At 39.4% G+C, this 19,735-nt stretch overlaps 1 protein-coding gene across 1 annotated transcript; it reads right to left on the bottom strand.

The window, feature by feature from the left end:
- Positions 1-7,898: 7,898 nt before the first annotated feature.
- LOC140270689 (M1-specific T cell receptor beta chain-like) lies at positions 7,899-19,735 on the bottom strand. The gene is made up of 8 exons (XM_072365886.1): positions 19,689-19,735; positions 17,921-17,925; positions 16,472-16,813; positions 10,059-10,193; positions 8,946-9,293; positions 8,830-8,856; positions 8,606-8,712; positions 7,899-8,435 (listed from the first exon to the last, which is right to left on the bottom strand). The coding sequence occupies exons 1-8, from the start codon at positions 19,733-19,735 to the stop codon at positions 8,409-8,411; spliced, it is 1,038 nt and encodes a 345-aa protein (XP_072221987.1). The 3' UTR covers positions 7,899-8,408.

The following is a 19,735-nucleotide window of genomic DNA, read 5'->3' as shown; positions in this document are numbered from 1 at the left end:
CAGTGTGTTCAGCCTTCAGGTCCACAATGAACAGAGAGACGTTCTTTGCTGTCTCCCCACTCATATCTCCAGTGATATTAAAACGTTTTTCAAAAGACTTCTCAAGTTCTGTGGTGCTGTGGTACTCATGACCAATGCGCTGCAGAGCTTGGTCTCCAGGGGATTTCTGGAACCAGAACATTAGTCTGTAGTCAGTCTGTTCATGGATGCAGAACAGCTGGATTTTGTCTCCAGGATTTCTTAAAGCAGCTGGAGGTCTTTGGTTGACTTCAACTCCCAGACAAACACCCAGAAAGAGACAAAATTAATTCCTGTAAATCTGCTGAAGGAACTGAAAAAGGGAGATTTTTTATCAAGAAGAGTGATTACCGATGAGCCAAAGTAAAAGAGAAAGTGTCAGCATGATAAACGTCTGTCTTAGTGGACACACAAACAAGACTGGCTTTAACTTGTCACTGCACACTTCTTATAAACGCCCCCTTTTCAAACCTGATAGTTAACTGAAAAAGTATTCCTGGAGCTCCAGCACCATCTACTGGAAAGACATAAAAGTGAAACAGATTCCTAAGTGCATCCTGATGAATTGGCAACTGGTCTTTGTTCAGCTGCTCACACTCCTCTCATCACTGTGTTTGCTGATGGCACAGAAACACACACCACTGTTGTGAGGCTGAAGGTTTCTCACAGTGACAGTCCTAATGGTGTCTTTGAAGGCTGAATATTTGTTTTTAGGTCCCCCCCGTAGTCAGGCTTCCCTCACAGGGGGAACAAGGAAAGGGAGAAAGCAAAGAAAAGAAAAACGAGACACAGACACAAAGGAATATTATTAGGAAAAAATAGTATAAGAAAAACAAGACAAAACTGCAACCTGCTACTACATCTGTAGAGAAAAATAACAGAAGACATCCTGCAGTCTCTGTGGGGAAACCATGCAGAGAACCATTAGGAGCACCACTTCATCCACACGCCCCCCTGGAGCACAGTTTATTTACTCCGTGCTCTGTGACAGTCGGCTCACTTCACACGGACTTTGCTACTGCTAGTTTTGAGCAACATGACAGGATATTTCTCAAATTTTGACAACGTGAACGACAACTTTGAGTAAGATGGACGTTCTTACTGGAGTGAATGAGCTGTGCTGCAGGGGGGCGTGTGGATGAAGTGGTCCCAGTAGAGGTGTGTGTAGAAATCCCTCCGTTAGCTCTCCTATAGCTGCAAGTAGCCACATAACAGCAGCTATGAGCTAACAGAGCTATAGCACACGTTCATTAATTCATTTGTCTTAAAGTATTGGTGAAATAAAGACAGATAATGCCTTATTTAGACGCTGCATCGTCTTTGCCCCGTTCACTCCATTATATGGATTGAGAGTTATCTAAATAGCTTCCGAAGGACACCGACTTTTGCCAAACTGTTCTTTGTGAGTAGATAAACGTATTTCATGCCAGAAATAAGGTCTAGGTTTAAAACTACTGGAGTTCCCCTTTAAGCTCTGTCTGTCTCTGTCTCCATGTTTTATTTAGGCTTCCTTTATACTGCACATGACATTTCTAAATACTTTTTAATCCCGTATTTCTGAAAAAAATATATAAAATAATTTTTACACTCTGCCACTCGGTAGGCAACTTTATATGAGACGAGTTGAGCATTCGCCGGCATAGATGCACTTTTAGTAAAAATGACTGCTGAGTCTTTTTCTGAAAAACTCAACTGGCTTTTCTTTGTGCTCTGGATGTTTTCTCTCCCTCATTACCCACCGTTGTACAGGTGAAGCCAAAGCCAAGATATGTGTCATCATGTCTTCTTAACTTTGCCATGGAATGAAACTGCTTTGGAAGAACATTTGGCAATGCTTCATCCACTGCTTTGCTTGTGAGGCCCAACAGAAACTTGTCCATGTCATGCTAGCAGAGCCCGCAATGGCTCTGTGCCCCCCAGTTTGGGAACCACTGCCCTACTGTAAGCTTTGTGCACTGATGGTGGGGGCCGAGTTGGGGGGGCTTTTGTCGGTGGAGTAGGCTGAGGAGGGAGAGGGGCTCGATGCTTCTTTGAGGATAAAATTCTTGATCTTGCCATGTTTGGCGTGAGAGGAAGTTGTAAAATTATAAGGATATAATATGTGTGACGGAGAGGTTTTTGTACTGAGGAGCAGTGATATGTTCCACTGTGGTAATGAGCAGCACAGAAGTAAACTGCACTGCTGTTCAGGCTGAGTCCTTCAAGCCAAGTCAAGTCAAATTTATTTGTATAGCACATTTCATGTACAAAACAATTCTAAGTGCTTTACATAAAATAAAAGCATGACAGTCACGCTTTTGGGTCTTTTGTCGTGTCGCACATTGTATTTCTTACACTGAAAAAAAAATTCTAATATAAATTTCCCTGGTGCCGCTACTGCTATGGAAACGGCAGGAAAGAAGCACGTCCCCCATGAGTCTGAGTAGAGCAGCTTTAGCTTTAGGAGGAGAGATGTCACTCTTGCCTGCATTCAAAACTTGAAAGTCCTGTAACGCAAAACTTCCAGGTCCTGTTGATTGTAATAATGTTAACGACATACTGTATGAATAATTTCCAACTGATATTAACATTTGGTTGACAAGGACTGCAAGAGTGAGGCAGGCTCAGAGGCAGGATCACACATACCTGTAGCTACACCTTTCATACAGGCAGGGAAAAGTAAAATGACAGAGGCAAAAATAGATAAAATGTTGGTGCATACTTAAAAAAAAGTGTTTCTGCAACCAAAGCCATTTGTTCTATATATTACTGGATGAGAATCGATAAGAGAACTGATAAGGAACTGAATCGATAAGCGATATCGATAATGGAATCAGAATTGCTAAATTCTTAACAATTCCCATTTCTATTCCTGAGGTAAGAGCAGTTTGACGTGAGTGTGTCAAAATGTCATGTGACATCACTGATCCTCTTAGCACATTGTGACTTTAAGAGTAATGCTACTATTATTGGTACTTGAGGTCCCCCTAGAGTACATGAGATTCTTAGGTTAGGTTTGTGAGTATTGCAGTGGGGTTTCTGTTTAGCTTCCATGCATGCCTGCATCACTGTGCTCACTGACAGCACAGAAATACAAGCCTCTGTCTTCTGGCACCAGGTTCTTCACTGTGAATGTCCCAGTGTGAGCATCAGGCTTGGTGGCTGAGAACTTGTCTTTGCCAAAATCCCCAAAGTCATGCTCACTCATTCCTGTTGTTGTGAAGACGATCAGTTTCATGGCTTCTCCTGGCAGCTGTCTGTACCAGTACATCTGGAAGTAAAAATTGCCTTTGGTGTGGCTGCATTCTATTGTTGCATTTTCACCCCTGTTTTTCCACACAGTGGAGGGCTGGGTGACATCACTCCCATCAGCAAAACCTGTAAATGTAAGAGCAAAGCTTACGAAAGATATTATTGATGCATCAGTAAATTCTGTAAATTAATTTTGTAATTTACCTGATGTCCACATTAAAGAGACTAGTAATGGCAGAAGATTTTGTTTAACGATGATTATATCCATTTCCTGTTATACAGAAGCTGGCACATTCTAACTGAGTTACACAGATATTAAAAGCTGAAAGGGGAGTGGCTTTTAAATAGCTTTTAAAGCACAGCTTCAGTTTTAGTAGAGGTTCCCCACAGAGTATGTAATTTCCTGATAAAGGAAGATAAAAGCTAAAAAAGTTTAGATATGATGGATTTTGTGAAATTTTATACATATTTTAACACAAATGACTTGTCATTGTGTATCAGTTACTGAGAATAATCTGTGATCAGGTTTGATTTTGAATTGCTTCAGTGGGAAATTCGCTGCAAGTCACATTAAGTGCTTCTTAAACATACTCGTATGTTTCAGCCTGAGAAAAGTGAAAATTTCTTCATTTTTCTGTATTTGTGAGCATAAAGACATCATTTGAAGAATAACTCTTCATATAATGAGAGGGACATGGAAAAGGCATTTTACACAATTTCCTGGTATCTATAATTCGAAGGATTCATCACTTTAAGATCACCTTTGAAGAAAATGTGGGTAGATTAAATAAAAAAATGTAACCTTCAACCATCTTTTTCATTATTGTTTTAAATATATTTACAAGCATCAAAGTACATCAAATCGTTGATAAAATCTTGGTTGAGAGTCTTTGTTGAGTCAGTGGCTCCCTGCAGGTGTTCAGCAGCTTAAACGTCTGTGAGTGGAACAAATGAAAGGGGTTTTTGCATTGACTTTTGGGGAATCTGCAGCACTGTGTCGACTGGCTGCACAGAAATACACAGCACTGTCGTTCAGCTTAAGATCAGAGATGGTGAGGCTTGATTGTTTGCGACCATCTCCATCAAAGTTGATTTTTCCTTCCACATCTTTTTCAGGATTTACGGATTCGAAATTTAGATGTCCCAGGAGTTTCAGAGCTCTGTGTTTGTCTTGTTTGTACCACAGAATGACTTGATAACTTGGTATGTTGTGTGAACATTTAATCTCACTGTCCACAGATTCTCCGGTTTTCTTAATGATGAAAAGAGGAGTTTGGTCGACATCTTTGGTGTCAGAGGCGCCTGTGGAGAAGCAGATAGGATTTTATTTGCAGAAAATTTTACCTTGGCATCATCTTCCTGCTGAATATTGTTTCCTTTCTCACCATTATTTCCAGGAAGATGAAAGACACAAAATATGCAGAAAATAAATTTCATGTTACAGAAGTTGAGATTTGAGAGTCTGCAGCTCGCTCTCAGTTCAGGTCCTGTGTGTTCCAACAGTGCACGAGAAGGCATCCCTTCTACAATGATGACTGAGTGACCTTTCATCTTAGTCATGTAATTTTTTAACTGACATTAAACAGGAAGTACTATCTTGAATCTGAGGTTTATTTGTTGAGGTTTGTCTCCACCTGCTGGAGAAAAATATTATCAAACACTTCACTAAGTAAAGACTTGTGAAGTTTACAGGAAAAATGCAGCTGATCTTTATTAGAGCACAATGTATTGATATCATGACAATGAGAGTGTTATGTAAAGGATTAATCATGATCAAACTCAATATTTGAACTGCCACAGAGCCAAATATTCACCGTTTCAATGGGATCTGTTGGTTTCCTTAGCTATACAACATTTTCTTAAACTGGCTCTATGAATTGGGCTTACTTGGAATGTAATGAATTTAATTTAATTGAGTCATAGAGCATTAAAGTGTTACAATGAATGGAATTGGCTTGCACTGGACTGTATCTTTGAAGTGCCTTGAGATGACATTTGTTGTGATTTGGTGCTATATAAATTAAATTGAATTGAACTAAATTGCAGACTACATGCAGTTAAACATCAAGCCTTGTTACAGGAATTAGAAATTCTCTTGTATCTCCTTTTATTCCCAGTTCAAAGATGCTGATTTTGAGGTTTGCAGCTCTGACTCATGTGTTGCAGGTTTATCCAGCAGATGGCACCCTGACATCTGGCCAGCTGCTGGGGACGAAGTGACAAAGCAGGAGGTGGATTTTATCCTGGTCATCATGCACAGAGGTGAATATGAGGATGTTGATGTGCACTACAGCAGAAAACAACATCCTGAGGTAAGTATGGAGATTGTGAGTGAAAAAAAGTTGGTGCTAACTGTGTTTTTACTATAACTGTGACAAACGCTGCAACACTTTTATTTTCCTGAAGGTTTCATCCTTTACACAAGCAAAGACTGACTAACACTGACCACTGAAGTACCAGCATGCCAGGACTGACCTTTGCTGGCGCTTTAATGTCAGGCGTCAGAGGACATCAGTACATTTTTAACTCCTTTATGAACATTCATTCCACAGTTTTAAGCTGACTTCCTTGGCAGAACTTACTTATTCTGTTTGTTTGGCTTTCCATCTTAAATGTGTTGATTTGAAAGACAATTCATGAGGTATATTCCTGCATCCGCTAATGTCATTGAAACAGAAGTATTGAAGGTTTCAGCTCCTGAGAATATCAGGAACTGTTACAGTCTGCTTTATGATAGAAAACTTTAAAGGCATATTAGAAAGAACCACATTTTGGGGGTAAATCCAGTAAACTTTTCCTGCTGATTCTGCTTTTGTCATCATGATCAACAATGCAGCCTGTTTGTTGGAAATACTGAGCATGAATCACATGATGTGATGTTCACTTTGCACCACAGGGGGTCGTTCAACATGACAAGCGTCTCACTCTGCTGATTAAATGGAACATTTGAGTGGAACAATTTGTCAGCGGCTGCAGCGTCATAATTTAACACAGAACACAGGCACAGACAACATATGTGCTGTTCAGTCCACACCAGCAAACACCATCTGCTCAGACAAAGACTGCTGTTCATAGAAAATCTTCCAGCCTGCTATTTCAGTTTCCCTCACTGCTCTGCTGTCATTACTGCAGATTATGCTGACTCGCTATTTTAACGTTTTCAGTCCACTGAAACCATAATTTTGTGAAGATGCTTTAGTGAACAACCACTGATAATCTATATTACAGATGTGACAGGCAACTTCTTTGTAGCAGTCAGCGATAAGAAAATCAGTACGTTGATGTTCAAACTTTCAGATGGTTAAGTTACAGTCCATTCTACTTATTACCTTTAAAGCCTCGATCATCAGAAAATGTTCTGCCTGATTCTACGAAGTACCACATACATCTGTTCTAATGATGATTATACATAACTAAAACTTTGCATTTCAGTGTGACTCGGTATAAAGACATTTGTGTTTATTGAAGGATCCCACTGTTTCTTTTTCTCAGGAAAATTTCAAGTGTATCAGCTTGATTTCCATGTCTGAGAGTGCTGATTTCCACTTTGGTTTACATTTTGAAATGTGGCTCATATATAGAGACAGAATAATCATGTTCACAATTTATTTATGCTGATCTTTTATCAGGACCCAATATTTGATAGTGTTTGGATTTGCATGTGTTTTCCTATCATTTTTTTTACATAAAAACAGGATTTCAAAAAGATCAAGCTTTGCCGGAGAAGATTTCATCGGCTCACATGTCAGACACAGCGTGTTTCTGTGGTTGCTCTGCACATGCTGGTCCCTGCTTATATGACAGCATCGATTTAAGGACAAACATGTTTTTCAAAGAAACTTATGGAACAAGAACAAGAGTTTTCCTCAATGTGAGTCGCACTGAGTGCTTGAAAATAGAACTAAGATATTGTGGGTCACTACAGAGGCAGTAATCAGGTTAACTGCTGGGCTTTGCTTCACATATAGTTGTTATAGTTTGTGCTTTTTGTTGTTTTCAACATGAAGGAGGAAAATACAATGAAACCCCAGTGTTTTTCTTTTTGAAGCCTTTAAAAGTGCTGCTGACCTTCTGATTTTTACATTTTGTTATGTTCAGTGCCTGTGCTTTCTTTGTTTTTAGTTGTTGTCTTTGCTCAGTGAAGGACGTTGGGTTTTACTTGTATTTGAAAAAGTGCCGTATAAATAAAGCTGAGTTGTGACGGTTGGCGGATGGATGGCGTTAATACGGGCAGCTGTGTTTAAACTGCAACAGAATTCATTTCATGTTTGTGGTGCACACATGCAGGTGCACTCAGAGAGCCGGAGGTTGTGGTGAAGTGGAAGGTTTCACCTCCGTTGTTTCTCAGCACAGAGAACGAGCTGCAGGCTGCTCTGTGACCACATCCTGTCCTCTGCTGTCGCTCTCTGCTCCTCTGCAGGTTTCATGCCCCACTTAATCTTCTTCTTCAGCAACAGCTCTGACCTTCTTCTCCAAACACACGAGGACCCTAACCTTCTGTTGTTACGTTACAGTAATAGAAATGAACTTATCTTTTCATACAAAGTTGAAAACTCAAGTTAACCTGCTTTAATTACATTAAAAACACATTTCAGGATCCAAAGCATGTGGGTAGAACATTACTCACAAGTTAGAAGAAGGAGAATAAATTCTAATTTGTGTGAGTTTATTGGAAAGCCTGGCTAATGACTCACTTAAACCGACATGAAGAATTTTCCTGAGCTGAGACGTTTCAACATTGTGAAAACAAAACAGATTTCTCAGAATAACAGTCAGATAAGCCTGCAGCTAAAAATATCTGACTCTATCTCTGGAACAAGTGATGTTCAGTGTAGGATGATGGGCTGTTGATGCAAAAGTCAAAAGGAAAGAGACACGACTTGACTGAGAAGATTAACTTGCAGGTGTTTATTTAGAAGAAGCATTAATTGGAAATAGTTCAGCGAAAACACAGCCAATGAAGCAGGAAACAAAAGCTTTTATACTGTGAGAAGAATGTGCACATAGTTCCTCTATATTAGCAGGATTTGATCAACTCTCATATGAATGCAAAGTCACAGCAATACACAGACAGTGTGTTCTGTGTTCTACAGATTTTATTTACACACAACAGAATAATCCATCTCCAGCTGATTGTAGATCCAGGCCTCAGTTCAGTTTCACTTCTTCTGTTTTCCTGCTGAACTCTGCAACACAAAGACCAGACATATTGTCCTTTCAGTCATCAGATTTCATTCATTCACATATTTAAATCCTTCCATCCCAAAGCAGGTTTTATATAGAAGACAGTGAATGCTAAAATAACAAGGGTGTAAGTTGGATAACTGATGTAAGCTGCAGTTGATGTTTAACACACCTGAAGTTTCCACACCAAAAAGCTAACAAAGGCTCCGTAGATGCAGCTCTTCACGATAAAAACACCGTAGGAGAGTTTGGCGCTCTGTGTGATCCTCAGATATTTCTCTGCAGGGAGGTCAAAGAGGAAACATTCAGTTAGTGGAGACTGGTGACCAGAGCAGCAAAGTTCACTGCAGTTTAAACTGTTAACATCACATTCAGTGGACAAAGTAAAACATTTACCTCTTGACATGCCTCCACCTGAAACATCTGATGAAGAATAAAACCAATTTAGTCAATGAGAGATATTTTCTCATGGCATAAAGCTTCAGATTAGGTAATACCTGCAGGTATCATACCTGTTTCACCATTAATTGATTCAGCATGGTCAGTGCTTGTTGTTCCATCGAAGAATTTGACGTTGCAGGTGAATTTATTGTCAGGTTTAAACCACTCATCAGCAGGGACCCTCAGCCTGCTGGTGATTCTGTAGAACTGTCCTTCTCGCACGGCAGCGCTGTCCGTCGCCACACCTTCAGGTTTTCCAACTCCATTGATTGTCCAGGACACTTTGACATGGTCTGGGTAGAAACCAGTCGCCACACAGACCAGGGTCTTCTTCCTTTTCCTGTCTTTTTTGTTTCTGCACTCTTTTTGTGAAGGTGGAAGAACTTTCACTGTTGGTGGAGTGGGATCACGTCCTGATTCTGAAAAGTCAGAGGAAAGAATTCATTCAGATTTCAGTCAAAGCTGCATTGTTAAAAGCCTGAAACCCACAAAGCAGTTTTCCTGCTGGAGACAAGAAGACAATGTGCTCCTAACACTTCTGTAGGTTAGAATCAGTGAACATCAGTTGTTTTCATCACATAAAAGTGTATTTTAGTTAACTACTGTAATGATCTCACCCAGAACTGTTAGCTTGGTTCCTTCTCCAAAAGCAGCAGGATAACTGCCAGAGCACACTGCTGACTCACATGGAAAAACTGACCACTACCTTATATTTAATCTTGCTGCCAGAATATTTTCAGTCCTATCAAACAATCACAATTTATCAGACGTTTATTCTGTGTAACTTTCTATTTAGTAAGTGAAATAATACTATTTTGCAAATGAAACACTGCTGTCTCTTGTGAGCACTTTTAGTGTTTGTTGCACATTTTGAAGCCTTTAAGTTAACGGATTAAGTAACACAACAGTTGAACAGGTATAACAAAGTCTGGGGCCTGACCCAAATGTTGCCTTTTTCCACTGAACTGAGGGATTTACATGTCTGTACAGACTTTGACACTTTTTACAACTTTTATAGGTATCTTTTTTTTTCACAGGTTTTTAACATTTTCTTCCAGAGTTCTGACAACATAACAGCATAACAATCCCAAAAAGTACACCAAAATATTATTTACTCAACAATAATTTAGCAGATTTAGGTTGCAGAAAGAGCTTCAGAAACACAAGATTTGATCATTTCTTACCCAGTACAGTCAGTTTGGTGCCTCTGCCAAAGTAAGCAGGCTCGAAGTTGTTCACACTGATAAACAGCTGCATAAAAAACTGCTGAAGTTTCAGCGCTGAGAGCTGCAGACTGTCTTTGTGCTCTTTTACAGACACTTAAGACACTAAAGAATCTTGTTCAAAATCAATGCTTTTACAAAATCTGACCAGTTTATAGCCATTTTAAAGAGAGATTTAAGTTCAGTTTAGGTCAAAATAAACGATTTTCCCTTATTTCTGTCAGTGCTTTACATTAGTAGATACTGAAAATCTTTACTTTCTTACCTAAAACTGTGAGTTTAGTCCCAGCTCCAAAGTGAGCTTCTGACTGTGTATTCACAGTGTTTCACAGAGCTGATAAGAACTGACTGAGACTAATAATCTGGGCGTAGAGCCAGATGTTTTATAGCTGCAGCACTTTAACTGAAGAAGGCTCATTTTTACTGGCACAAATAAACATGTGCATTTTGATTCATGCACTTTGCTGACTGCCGTCGTATCAAATGTCTATTGATTATGTTCCAAGTGTTGCTGATAGTTCTGACTCACAGATAACCAAAGAGTGGAGCTGAGCTCAGTTTGTTTGCTGGAAGTTTTCTTACCTAAAACAGTGAGTTTAGTTCCAGCTCCAAAGTAAGCCTCGCTGTAGGAGCACAGAGACTCTGAACTGCAACAAAAACTCTTCCTGCTGCCTGTCTTTATCTGTTATACTTTGTAACTCCTCCAACATTATCACTCTTTGACATGTGAACACTTTGACTTTCTAAACATCAGTATTTTGGGGAATTTGATGTTTTTGACTCATGAAATCATTTCTATATAACATTTAATAAACTTCAAAGTGTTTTCTTACCTAAAACAGTGAGTTTAGTTCCAGCTCCAAAGTAAGCCTCGCTGTTGGAGCACAGAGACTCTGAACTGCAACAAAAACTCTTCCTGCTGCCTCTCTGACACTTTCTATTTAAACCAGCTTTTTCACCATTTTGCATCTCACGAGTTTAACTTGACCTACTTCAGAAGTTGTGGTGTATTCAAAGTTTTAGAAGCATTGAATTATTCCTCCAGAACATTTAATAAACTTCAAAGTGTTTCTTACCTAAAACAGTTAACTTTGTTCCTCCACCAAAGTAAGCCTCTGAAGCACCAGAGTCACAGTGCACATGACCAGTGCTGAAAACAGCTTGTCAGCTGATTTGACTTTACTTCTTTGCTTTCTAGTTTTACAATAAACAACTTTCACCTGAATTAAAAATAATCCACCAGCTGCTGATCTACATTAATTTTTTACAAGCTGTTTATGGCGCACACAACATCTCTCTCAGTAAGAAACCTGCTTGGTTTTGACATATTCTCTTTGTCTTGTTATTTGTATGATAAGAAATTTGGACGTTTTACTCACCCAGAACAGTCAGTTTAGTTCCCTGACCGAAATAAGCTTCGTACTGACACAGCGTTTATGCTTCAGAACAAAAAGCACTGAACTGAAACTCCAGTGAGCTGAAGAACTCTGAGTTTGTTAATGTCCCTTCCAGTAAAACATTCTACCACTTAACTTTTTACAGACTTAATGCATAACGTGTATCTTACCTAAAACAGTTAATTTTGTTCCTGCACCGAAGAAAGCTTCAGCAGTACCAGAGTCACAGTGCACATGATCTGTGCTCAAAACAGCCCAAGATGCTGCTTTTACTTTGCGCCTTTGCATTTCTATCCTATTTTTCCTGTTATTTAACATTGAAAACCTTTTTTTCTTCATTTTACTTGTCTTTAAATCACAAACCAGTGTTTGTTTCTTTATAGTCTCTTTTATATTAACTTTTTTCCCATTAAAATGTCACTGTAACTTATTTAATACATGTGAGTTCATGAGAAGACATTCAGAAGTCTTACTTACCCAGAACAGTCAGTTTTGTTCCCTGTCCAAAATAAGCTTCATAGGTGGCACAGAGCTGCAGCTTAATATCAAAAAGCCCTGAGCTGGACTTAAAATGTAAATACCAATGGATGTGATGTCTCTTTATGCATTGACACAGTTTAAGATCATGTTCCATTAGTTTTGTTTGAATCCTCCTTCACTCACCTAAAACAGTCAGTTTGGTTCCTTTTCCAAAGTAAGCTTCGTTTGCATTGTCACAGTGCAGCAATACTGAGCAAGAATCTCTTTCTCTCCCTGATTTATCTCTGAAAAGTCTTTACTGATGCTTCTGTCTATACTAAGGCTTAAACCAATGTGTAATCCACCAAAACACAGTATTAAAGGGAAATATTTACCTAAAACAGTCAGTTTGGTTCCTTGGCCAAAGTAAGCAGGATCAGTGTATGTCACAGTGCTCTGAGTTCAGCTCAATAATGCAGATTCTTTTAACACAACAGCTTTTTCCTTCACTTTAATCCCAACTTTTCCACCAGTTTAAGTCTAATACAGTGAGCAGAACTTGTAAGAGCTCCAACTTACCCAAAACAGTGAGTTTTGTTCCTTTTCCAAAGTAAGCTTCTGCTCCAGTGTCACTCTAAAAGTCTCTTCGACCAAAAAGTCCCAAAACTGTCCAGAATCATCCTGTTCAGACACACTCTGGTAATCCAGAGGATAAAGAGGGTTTAAACATACAGGCTGAACTTCATCATGTCAACATTTGTTTTGTCTTTGTCAAGATGAGCAAAGCAAACTTCCAAATGTTCCACATATGAACAGCAAGACCTTAAAAAACTTCCTTTTGATCAAATATCTACATATAAAGTGACTAATCAATGGCCACCTGTTCCAGCATCCTACACACCTTCAGATGGATGATTTTTCTGCTCTGTTGAGCCTCCTAAGTTGCATGTAGCCGTCTACACAATGGAAGTTAATGGAAGGAGGTTTTTGTACGGCGGCTCTATGGGATTGTATCACCGTGCCCCCCTGTCCCCACGGTGAAAAAGCATCATACAAAAACCTGGTGTCTCTTTCGCTCTCTCCTCTCTGCCTCCCCCACCCAGCTTCTCCTTATCTCAGCCTCCATCTGTGTGTGTGTGAGAGCAGCTGTGCAGGTCGGGCTGACTGATGTCTGAGGCGCTCCAACCTGACTGCTGCTATTTCTGTGACAGCTAAGAAAAGAGGAGAGAACAGAGGGAAGGAAAAGGGAAGCTGCTTTTTGTTGGTGTTTGTTTATAGCTGCTCAGAGGAAGTGACATCTCTGCTGGTCACAGCTCTTCATCCAATCAGTTGTCAGGGTCTGACAATCGCTGACACATGTGACAGATTTTTAAAACTGCTCTTAAATTTATTTACATTATAAAGTTATAGGTGACTTTATCTGTGATAATATGATCTTATATTTTGCATCATAAAGTGACCATTGATTAAAGTTTTCATATATATATAGAGTACAATTTGCTATTATACAATAGTATACTATACATATTGAATATATATATTGAAATGAAGGATAATATGCTTCATTTCTCACTGACCTGAAGTAGGATGGTAAAAAAGAAAAAACAGGGTGATGTTTTTTGTATTATGAGGAGAAAACACAGATAAAGTTACCTCACTTGTGTACTTAAGTGTTTGAATAAATACAGTTTGTCACATCTCATGACACCAGATTATATGAGACATCGTTGTATTTATTAACTTAACTTAAATCTCTTACATCGCCAAGTTCATCAGAATGATTAATGATGTCTGACTTCTGAATGCTTATTTCAGGATACATTTTATTGTATATTTTATCACTTTATTATCAGTGATAGCAACATAAACATGTTAATATTTGGTAAAATGTGAGTTGCTTTGCAATCAGCCATCTTGTCTTCGAGTCGTTTCAGTGTCCAACAGTGGTTAGATGGAGCTGAGAGAAGGTTTTTAGATCAAGTATTCTAATGAGCATGTTCTTGTGAAACACGCATACCAACAAAGTGAATTTTTTTATAGAATCCACATCTTACCAGTCTGTGTGCTGTGCTATCGCTCTGTGCATTTAAGGTTTTATCTAAGTGATCATTCAACAATGAAGTGGTAACATCAGCGTGTTTAAACACATAAACTATGTTTATGAGGAAGCTGTACCTTACTTGTATTAATTCTTAATGATTGGTGCGATGATTGATTTTGAAGCACAAAATCATTTGTTTTTACTTTGAATGTAATCCCACATGAAGCCAGTAGAGGTCAGTCTGTGATAGACTCTTAAACTCGATCCTCATCGAACAGAATTATGGCAAAATCAAATAGTAAAGAATGAAGGTGTATATGATGAGAAGCTGTCCGGGACAAAAATTTGAGTGTGACAGATACTCTCCACCCTGCAGACACCTGCTGTCTTATCTGAACAGATCAGCTTTGTGGTGTTGTGGAAGCACGACTATGAACACGCAGTTCTTGTACCTGATGTATATGTGCAAATAAATGTTAGTGATTTGTTCTAAATGTGATGTGTGTCAGTAAATCCTATTTCTGCTTCCCTTCTCCTCTTCCTGGTTTTGTCTGAGGTTGTGTTTTAGTTGGTGAGGCTTCCTGACCCTCTGCGCCCTACTGGAGGCATAGAAATATGTCCAGCTTCAGCAGGATGTATCTGCAGAGTGGAACTGCACTGTGTGATGGGACATGGTGTGCATGGATTTTATTAGAAGGAGCTTCAGTAATCCACACATCTTTACCAATGAAATATGCTAGGAGCAAATTCTAGCTTTTGAGTCTGTCCCAGAACGTGTTCAGATGCTGGTCATCATCTCATTGACATTTGCAAGGTTACAGCCTGGTCTCCTTTACTGAAAACTGCGAGTGGATTTGAACAAAAATGGATAAATCTGGATAGCAAGAAAGACAGTTAAAACAAACTTAATGAGGAACACACTGCTCTGTTTTTATTCAAACTGAATATGAATGTTCTTACCGTGGAAGATTAAAACTACAAACCAAACCGTGGTCTTCGTGTTCCTGATTTGTGATTGTCCTTTATTTTACTGCACATCTTCTTTCACTTTTGAAGTCTCTCTAAGTTCCGTACCAGTGATAGTGAATATTGATGATGGATCTACAAAATCTCAGGCTCGAACAGACTCCTAGTCCCTCATGAAAGTGTAAGTCAATACGTTTTCCTATAAGTTGTTATGGTGTTTGATGCATTCACTCATTCTGATTACTATGCTGGTGGACTTCCTCAGATAGCTCATTTAATAGATCTTCATTGTGAGCTGAGTTTGTCCAGTCTGCTTTCAAGTATCTCTCTCCATCTTGACCTTTTTGTCCAAATATGGTCAGTTGAAGATCAAAAGATAAATTTTTACCAACAGTATTCAGAACGTAATCAGCCCAGGGCTCTGAACCTTTCAGCCTTTGCATTTCCAATGAGGTGGAAGGTGGGTAAAGCAAAGTAAGTGAGCTCAAGTGTGTCGATCTTCTTCGACAGTACTCTCTGGAGTGTTGGCACAGCTGGTGGATCAAAACTGCTGACACAAATCAATCAACAAGGAACCCGCCACTGTACCTCCTCTTAATGCACACATGCCAAACAGAAGCTGTTGTCACTGAATCAGCTGAGTAGTGACAGAAGCTTTGGTTTGAGTGGCGTATTCTGTGATGCTGGTTTGATGTGTCTAAGCACACACGAAGCAGGCCTTCAGTGGCAAATTAACTTTGATCCCCGTTCCACCTCCACACTGTCACAAATGATGCAATGGAATCAAGGTGCGTCAGTCCCTGCTTGAAAAGGTATTTGTGAAAGAAAACCTCCCTACCAGAACAGTTTTTTGGTACATTTTTCTCCCGGATGTTAGTGTTTCGAGTTCCTGCAGTTTAGATGGATACAAAGCGAATATCTCCATTCATAACTGCATAATTCAAACTTGGATTTTGTTGTTAATGCACATTCAACTAATTCTTGAACCTGTCGCAGCTAAGTATTACAGCGTGTTTCACATTCATGTTTGAGGAGGAGTCATGTTTTGAATCAAACACTATTAGGCTGGCCTGTTAGCTTTAACAGAACATATTTGACTTTGACTATTTGACAATGATGATATGATTTTATAGATATTTAAACTCCATGATTTGGCAAAGCGAGACAGATGGAGAAAGCCTGTGTGACTATATGGAGCAGCAGACTTTAAGCATTTAAAAATTTAAACTATGAGCATTTAAGGAATCACAAGGACAACTCACTGCACTATATAAGTTGGTAAGTTTTTGACATGAACTGTCGAACAAGAACTGATGACAGTCATGTATCTGTTCTGTCTCAACCCGAGCTGCTTGCTCATATCAAAGTGTACAGGACGAAGTCTCATGGTATCTTCTTTTTGCTTACTTAAGAAAAGAATCGTCCATAAATGTCCTCACAAACAGGGTAAAAGTCCTTTTTTCAGCAACAACCCGCATTCTGATGTCTAAAAAGCCACAGCTCCTTCATGCCTGTGAGCGATATATAGAGTCCTGTTATTTGTATGAGGGCCTGGTCTGGCTGCATCACTGTGACTGTAGCACAGTAGTAGGTGCTGCTGTCGTTCACAAACAGCTCAGTGATTTGAAGAGAAAAGCTGTTTTTGGTTGCCTCGATAGACGAGTGGAAGCGACCCACAGTTTTCTCGTGTTCTTTGATGAGAAACTCTACTTGAGCTCGGTGGTGGTTTTGTCGGTACCAGAGCATGGTGTAGCTGCTCATGTCAATCCCTTCACCCATTCTGCACTCCAACGTCACCGTGGCTCCTGGGGGAGACGTTTGATCTCCAGACTGAAGGACTACAACAGGGAGAGCTGCAGCACATGGAGGTCAATGTTTCAATGTGTCTCATCTCAACACAAACAAATGCAAAGTTACTCACATATGAAATATTTGATGGGATCTCAACCGTCCAAGTCTTGCTTAGCCATTATGTTCATTATGAGTTAATACTCAGCACCCACCTGAGTGTGTAAAAAGTGCCAGATAAATGACTGCGACCAACATGTTAGTGATGAGCTGTCTTCAGCTGAATGATGCATCTGATACAAATATCACTCTGTTCAGCAGAGGGAAAGCACCGGGTCACATGATCACATGATGTGACAGGAAGTGACATCAGAAACAAATACTCACAACTAACACTTACACACCGGTGTACTGGCATTGAAAGGAACAGATTAAATACTCAAAATTCAGTTGATTAGTTTTATTTTTCCTGGGAGGAAAAACATCTGGAATAAGATCATAAAACACTCATTTATAAGAAACAATAGACCATCAGAAGTATCTTACTGCATACATATAATACAAAGGTCTTGTGCCACCTCTCATTTCTTTATATATTGCAGGGAAAACCAGTAATAGATGCAGTGATTTACCGAAACATGTGCAAGCATAAATGGAAACACAGTATATAACGCAAATACAGAGTTTGTACTATTCTAATGAGCTTGAAAGTCAATATTTCATCTGAGGATCTTTATTCTTAGCCTGAAGCCTCTTAAAAAAACCTTCTCGTATTTTCAGTAATTACATTTCAGGAATAGTTCTTCAGGCTTAATGAAGGACATTCCAACGCTCTTCTTTGGATGTTGACTGCTTCCTGTTAGAATAGAATAGAATAGAATAGAATAGAATAGAATAGAATAGAATAGAATAGAATAGAATAGCCTTTTATTGTCACTGTACTGTGGAGGTACAACGAAATTGAGGCTGCTCCCGCAGAGCCATCCTTCAGCACAAATTATTCAAAACAAGGCAAAAAACAACATAAAGGACATTATAAACATAAAAGCATTTGGATAAAAAATATAAAAGAGAAAAAGGAGGTAAGAGTCAGGTTAAATCATGACTGCAGTTAATGCGGACCTCAGTTTCACCATCTGGGGAGCAGATTGCTGAAATGTCACAGCGCTCACCTGACCTGTGGAGACAGCAGATTTTAAAACATCAGAAGAGTGAACACTCATTTTTGGACTGTTCACGTCAGTGACAGTTTCAGTGATTATGAAGAGGCTCTGTCATCTTATGATGAACCTAGATGAAGAGAAAACCAAAGCTCTGCACAGCATTCTCAGGCACTGATGTAGGAAAGAGTTGCTCTGTGAATAGGATTTATGGTGAGAAGATGGGATGTTGGTTTGATACATCACCACGTCCTCATGATAAAAGCTGCGTACAGTGGGCTGTGTCTCCACCTATTGGTTGAATTTGTTTAAACCTGACTCAGCTGTACTGTGCTTTATATTCTAATTATAATCACCAAATTGTGCAATCCCAGGTAAAACAGTCATTACGGTCTGCTCCACAAGGTCTCTCCTATTAAACACAAACACGTTAGATTTGACTTTCTCTCATCCTTTATCACACACGGATCCACTTACAAGCATGGAGATAATGCCTGTTACCATTAAGTCTGTGAGCTCATTCACATCAGAAAAGATGAATAAATTCATGAACACCAGCACAATGTTATCAGTCTGCAATGTTGGATTTCTCAATGCGAGTGCCTGCTCATGACCCAGGACAGTTACTAAAACTACCCATCAGATTTCACGCTTGTGCACATGAGCTCAAACAATCTGTGGCTCACTTGATTTGTTGACTGGCTGAAAATTACATGACAAATACCTGAAGATTTTAAAATTTTCAGTCTTATGGCTGCTTTTTAAACCCCCTGCTGTCCTGATACTTGTTTAATCTTGAATAAAAAATTGCACACAGGGTATCCATTGATAAGTAAGGCTGTAAATGACTAGTTTTCAACAACAGAGGCTGATTCAGAGGATTACACAAAGTTCACTTAAAGAATAGTGCAATAAACCTAAAAGAAGGCTTCCCTCAAAATGATATATGTTCATTAATATGTATCAGAAATATTAGTATAGACCATAATATGTCAAATAACCATTGGGATTATAACACAGCTGACTTTTAGTTGTTTATTTAAATTTTGTTTTGTGACCTGGTAACGAGTAGCCTTTCAGCTTATCTCGCTGGTCAGAATTTCTCCCAGATTCTCCTAACTGAGAGTACTCTGACAGCTTTTAACTGCAGGGAGGAAGCAGACCGCTCATTAGTACTTCAAATAAATCCCACATATGTTTTTAAATGAGCCACACTCTCTTTGCATGTGTGAGCTGCTTCCCTTTAAAACAAAAACTGAACACAAAGCCAGTTCTTCTGATAAGTATCCTACAGTCCCCTTTTGCTACAGACCACCTGTCTGTCATCAGCTAGTTTCTGCCTTATAAAGCCTGAACAGCGTCTGGACTCAAGTCATGCAGAATCTCACAGTCCATGCAGGAACTGTGAATTTGAAAATATCTTTCCAGCTCAGAGGATCAATAGTGAACTTTCTCGAGCGGTATCAGTGATGATAGGATTGTATGTGTAGAGGTTGGGCTGCCTGCAGTGTTTGGATCCCTCAGCAGCTCAGATGGAGACTGAAACACTTCTTTCCCTACTGAGGTAAACTCCTGCAAACAGGCAAAGAAACTGAATAAATTAGAACAGTAAACGTATTGTTCGTGGTGGATAAATTAAAAGGTAAAACAGAAAAAGGTGTAAATAGTCCACCTCAGTTCTTCCATCTTTACGTATCAGTAAAAAGCTTCAGGGCTGCACGGTGGTGTGGTGGTTAGCACCATCGTCCCCACAGCAGAGGGTTCCAGGTTGAACTCCCACCTGGGGCCTTTCCATGTGGAGTCTGCTTGTTCTCCCCGTGTATGCAT

Source organism: Leuresthes tenuis, unplaced genomic scaffold (genome assembly GCF_036924035.1).
Source record: "Leuresthes tenuis unplaced genomic scaffold, fLeuTen1.0.hap1 SCAF_15, whole genome shotgun sequence".
NCBI classification, from domain to species: Eukaryota; Metazoa; Chordata; class Actinopteri; order Atheriniformes; family Atherinopsidae; genus Leuresthes; species Leuresthes tenuis.
The sequence above is the reverse complement of the archived record's forward strand: the minus strand, read 5'-3'. Positions and strand labels throughout refer to the sequence as shown.